The sequence below is a fragment of the Stegastes partitus genome, unplaced genomic scaffold (genome assembly GCF_000690725.1).
Source record: "Stegastes partitus isolate 25-593 unplaced genomic scaffold, Stegastes_partitus-1.0.2 Scaffold2346, whole genome shotgun sequence".
Classification (NCBI taxonomy): domain Eukaryota; kingdom Metazoa; phylum Chordata; class Actinopteri; family Pomacentridae; genus Stegastes; species Stegastes partitus.
Window position 1 is genome coordinate 1 of NW_007580077.1, and position 5793 is coordinate 5793.

Below are 5793 nucleotides of genomic sequence, written 5' to 3' on the forward strand. Positions count from 1 at the left end.
CCTGTCTTCTGAGCCTTTATGCTAAGCTAACTAACCAGCTGTTGACTGCGGTGTTACAACACATCTGTATTATATTATGTTAAATACAGTGTATAGCAACTAAAAACCAAAAACTCTGTATTTTTAACATTTTGCACCAATTTAATGTGTTACAGGAAGTCATTTACATTTGCATATAACAACACAGTCTTAAGACTAACAGTAGGTTATTGGTATTATTTCCAGATCGTATTCATTGTGCACTCAGACAGAAAACACCCAGTTTAAAGTCTTCTTCATCTGTGAATACACCAATTTAAATATTTCTATGAGATTATTATTCTTAGATTTTGTTCTAGAAAAATAAACAACCACCTTGATACCCCAAAACGAGACGTTAAGTAACTTTGAGCTGGATTCCAACAGCTCTGAAACAGAATATAATACTTCAAGACATTTTTCAGCAGCTTGGATCATATCTTCACTTTGGGCAGATGTTATCACCATGAAGCTGAGAAGGGTTTTTTTGAGCCACACTTTAAATCAACAGCTACTTCTCCTCCTCTGCTTCTGATGAGATGCCTACAAACAGGGCCGAGGCCTGCTGACCCACAGGGTTGTAGAGAAAGGCTTCGATCTCTCCGCCGCCGTTGCCGTTTTTCTGGAAGTAGATTTCCAGCAGGTCCTGCAAAGTTTCCTGCTCCATGACGGCAGGTATTCCCGTCAGCAGCACCGTGCGAGGACACGCTGTCGTCGTGGTCTGACAGGGAAACACCACAGTCGAAAGTATTTTAAAAATCAATAGGAAGATCACAGCGCTTCATCATATGAGAGTGGACAACATTTTTTTTCTCCTCCTGACACGCATGCTTACCTCCAAGTTAGTGATCTTTCCATTCAGAAAAGGAGTCACTCTCACTTTGTGCTTCGTCGTTTGTAGCTTCACTTCATGATACTCGGTGTCTATTAGACCTTCGGCAACTGACAGGACAAAGAGTTTATCAGCTGGGGTTCAAAATATTAGAGAATTTACAGCAGCCTTTCACACGTACAACCTACAACACCATGTTACACAAAACATTGCAGCAGATTTTATCTTTAAGATGATTTCCAGTCTACAGTATTGTTTCAAAGATGCTCCAGATGCTCACTGCCTTTGTTCACAAACGTGACCACCACGTTCCCAGAGTCAGGCAGCATTTCGCAGTCCTCCACCTCCCCGCCTCCGTGTCTGCTCTTCGAGAAGTAGATCTCCAGCTTGCTCAGCAGCATGTCGGTGTCGCCCTTGGGCAGGTTGGAGATCAAAATGCGGCGAGGGCAGACGTCGGTGTCGATCTGCGGGAACACAAACGGATCACTTAAATGAAGCTAAATGCTGCACTTACAGGCTCAATATGGCTCATTTGTTCTGGTTGTTTTACCTCCACCAGCTGTGGCAGCATCAGATGAACTGGTGTGGCCTCCACAGTGATGCTGCAATCTCCTCCCAGATCCACCTTATGCTCCTTCAAGGCCAGAATCTTCTTTGCAACTAGTGACGAGGAAATCATTCAGGATGTTACATGTGAAAACACAGCAGAGAATCGAGTCGTGTCTGCTATTTCAAGCCACAGAGACTGAGTGCTTCAGCTGCTTAGTAGTGACTTGATTGTTGGTAATTAAAAATGGAATCTGCGCCACAAACATTCAGCTGAAATAAAGAGGGTGCATCAGGAGGTTTAGTCTATCAGACAGAAGTGGTTCAGCCTGATATTTCATTCAGCATCAGGAGTGATTCTTTCTAATCTTTCACCAACAGTGAATACAAATCTGATGTTGTTCAGTCACTTGTTCTGATTTCTGCCCTCTTATCTGGTCAAAAAAACCCAACTCAGATTAAGGTTTTTTAGTACTCTGTCAAGTCCCTGTTGAAGCAAACATGAGAGAGAACAGCTGTGGAGATCATCCTACAGAGAATTTGCAACAGAAAATAAAAAAGCAAAGTAAGAGCACTGAGGTCTGCATTATAAAAAAACATCAAGAGACTGAGAAAAGCTGTGCAGCACGTGCTAATGATCAGTTCACACAGCAATAAATAACTTTGCTGAACCACAAACTGCTGCTTCCCTTCGACCTGACAGAGCTGAGTGAATGTTTCAGTACAGTTTTAGACATTCATGTTTGATTTATGCAGAAACCTCCCAGATCACCTGCTGACATGTTTCGAATGTCCTTAAAATCCCTTCTTGTTCTAGTTGAACTTTGTTACCGTAACGGATACAGATATTACAGTGGGTCAGTCTGACCTGAGGGAGGAAGCCAGCAGACAGGATGAAAGTCTAGATTCACAGATGTTTTATTCCCTCAATGTGCAGAACATTAGAACAGTCACAGACACAAACGCTGATCTGCTTCTGTCTGAGTGACTGGAATCCTCCACAAAAAACATGTTTGAGACGGTTAAAGTCCGTCAGAACTGATGAATTAAGATGCTAAAGTCTGTTTATAAAGACTGATTGATTCTGGGAAACTTGGTTTATCTGCATGAGACGACAAATCTGCTCTCTCTTCTTATCATTTCCTTTAAGACTGTAGTTTATTATTAGACAAATAAAACTAAAATGAAGACATCTGCAAATCAACAGAAGCTCCTTTGTGCCCCCCAGTGGCTGAATAAATCCTGCAAGTAAAGCTCCAGTTTTACAGGATCAGTTTAAGCAACAAACTGAGATTTTAATTAAAACAGCATCTCTGTCTTGTAATTGTACAATTTAAATTCTGCTTTGAACATAAGAAATAATCTACTAATATATTTTTTTAAATCCTTTTTTGGCAAAAATACTGACAATTCAATATAAGATTCACTTTCAAAGCCCTCGTCAACATATATTAAATGATTTAAATCCTAATTCTGCACCAAAAATCTTTTTAAAACTGTTTTTTTCCCACAGTCCTGCTTTATTGTGAAAGAGGTTTTACTGTTTCAGCTTCAAGTAAAAAAATAGAAATAAGAAAAAACTTTATTGATCCCGAAGGAAACTCTTGGACCAGATATTGCTCAGAAAAAAACAAAATGACCTGAGAATGAATGCAGCAGAGAGTAGAAAAACAATGAGATTTAAGTGTGAAACACTTCTGAAATAAATGAAGTAAAATAAAATAAGACTAGAAAAGTGAAACGGTAGTGGTGGCAATCACACTGAGGTCACAGGTAAAGTCACACATGATCATGAAATATTGCACATTAAGTAAAGGTTATTTTTATTATTACTTTTATTCTGAAATTCTTGCTGTATTTTATACTTTATGTGTAATTCTGGTTTTGAAAGCTGCTGCAGAAATAAACATCTAACCACCGATTAAAACACGACGCACTGCTGGCAGCTGCTGATTAAACTGATTAGTGTTCGAGAACAAACTCACCGACTTCCTCCTCGAACGTCACCAGCGCCGTGCCGCCCTCCATCGGGTAGACTATGCGCGGGTTCATTTGAAACATCTCCGTGTCGTCTGCACTTCCTGTCAAACCGGTGAAGACGAGCTTCTTCTCCGGCACGGCGGTGAACACCTGAAACCGACAGGTACAGTTGAGTCACGGTGGTCTGGCTGCAGACGAGAGGTAACTGTGAGCTGCTGGACGTACGTCCGTCTGCTGCTGCAGTTGTTTGTTTTCAGCCTTCTGCTCCTTCAGTGCAGCCTCCACCCTCCGGATCTCCTCCATCAGCTCGTTCTCATCCTCCTTCAGCTGATTCAGCTTCGCCTGGACCACGAGTTCACACAGCAACAGAGCAAAAAACTGAATATTACATCTACTCAATGGCACCTACATTCAAAATGCATTTCATTTTATACATTCTTTATTATGATTTATTTCTGAAGGGTTTACAATATAAAGCCCCAATTTTAATGGTGGTAGAATTAGTTTTACATTTGTTTCATTTATTCATTACCTCGGTGCTACATAAATTCAGTTTTATTAAGTCAGGTTTCTTCTGTTAATCACTGTGGAGATACACTTCAAGCTTGACTGTGTTTTTAATTATGTGGTTGACAGCAGCCTTAAGTGAAACCTGCAAACAGCCGAGTAGATGTGCGTAATACTGCACAGTGAGGCTTAAACGTCAGAGCGTCTGAGAGACCAACACCTGTTCTTTGGCGAGCTGGTCCTTGTGGGAACGCTGGTCGTCCTTTAGGTCTTGGTTCAGTTTCATGGTGCGCTGATTGAACTGCTTCGTCAGATTCCGCCGGTCGTCTCTGGAGGTAGCGAGGTCCTTCTGCTCCTCCAGCAGCTGGTTGTACTGCTTCTGTGGATGCACAAGAAGAGCTGCGTTCAAAACTCCAATCAGTGTCGATCAATTAATCAATTTATAAAGCGTCCATCCCAGATTAAATGTCTCGTTTTGCCTGACCAGCAGCCTCGAGCTCAGAAATATGCACTTTTACAACTGCAGAAGAAATATTCTGGTGCTTTCTGATAAAAACAACTGATAACTAATAATTCTGCTAATCAACGCATTGATTACCTCCAATAATCATCTTGCTGTCTTGTGCATTAGCTTAAAACACATTTCCAGAAACTGATCCTTATTCATCCCATATTTTAGAACTTTGAAATCTCCAGTTAAAGATCACAAAGATAATTAACTTTCTCTTCATGTTTCCCTCTGAACTACTTTAAACTGAATTTCTGGTTGTATTTTTTTTTGTTGCAAAAATGGTAATAATGTTGAGATTTAAAATATATATATATATATATATATATATGTATTTTTTTACAAATAGAAGTTTGTTGTTCTTCTTTTCAACAACAAAAAAGTTTTTAAAGTCACAATATTGCACCATTTGTTATATAACTATTTTACATTTATGTGTTTTCAGCATGTATGAGTGCCTTTCATATGATGTACATGGATGCGTTTGTGTGTTCTCTAATAAATGATGAGCTTCTGGGAACCTTGCAGCTGCTGATTGAGGCCATGATTCCCTCCAGTGTGTCCTCAGACGGCGGTGTGGTGGTAATCAGAGAGAAATCCTAAAAACAAGAGAAACAGAAACAGAAACATCACAACACGGACATCTTGACAAGAATATAAGAGAAAAACATCCAATCTTCTAAGGGAAAGCAGCAGTATAGATATTATAGATATATGCGGATGGTGAGAAAAACCTAGCAGGAATGTTTCAGCAGAAACAACAACATGAGAAAAACAAACGATGTTGTTCTCACCTCGTCTGAAGACATAGTGACAGTAACCTGTAAAAATTCACAAAATAATACACATTTGGCTCATTGTCACTCAAAATGAGTCTATTAAATACATTTACTAATGAAGGACAATGTGGGTATCAAAAAGGAAAAACGCAGGTGAACTAAACTTCAGAGCAGTAAACCTCCTGTAGGCCTGTTGTTGACACATAAACACCTCATTAAAGTCTTGACATAACTTTTTTAATAAGTGACGTTCTGCTGTAGACTAACATGAAAACTTTAACAAACAATCTGCATTATATTAAGACGATTTGTTTGGTTTAAACTTCTGATTAAAAAAACGGTGAACTCACCTCCTCTCGACGATCTGAACTGTAAAATCACGTTTGTTCTTTCAGTTTCTTTTTCTCTGCAACAGGAAGCCAGAATGTAGTGCTGCGTTCATGAGCGGCAGGGAATATGGAAATTTACATGACTACAAGCACGAAGGGCCGCAGTAGGGAGGGAAATAACTCTGGATTTTATTTTATTTAACTTCACAACTGTTATAGTTCGTTCTCATCTGATCTTCTGTTGGTGTGATTTTGTTTTCTTTTAACTATGTACATTTTTCATGATTTTTGTCT

The 5793-nt window shown here is 39.5% G+C and overlaps 1 protein-coding gene across 1 annotated transcript; it reads right to left on the minus strand.

Moving 5' to 3' along the window:
- Positions 1–118: 118 nt before the first annotated feature.
- ifi35 (interferon-induced protein 35) lies at positions 119–5585 on the minus strand. The gene is made up of 10 exons (XM_008304890.1): positions 5521–5585; positions 5186–5212; positions 4913–4990; positions 4104–4262; positions 3602–3718; positions 3382–3526; positions 1401–1510; positions 1131–1314; positions 854–960; positions 119–739 (listed from the first exon to the last, which is right to left on the minus strand). Exons 2-10 carry the CDS (start codon positions 5198–5200, stop codon positions 530–532), a joined length of 1125 nt encoding a protein of 374 aa, XP_008303112.1. The 5' UTR covers positions 5201–5212; positions 5521–5585; the 3' UTR covers positions 119–529.
- Positions 5586–5793: the final 208 nt, after the last annotated feature.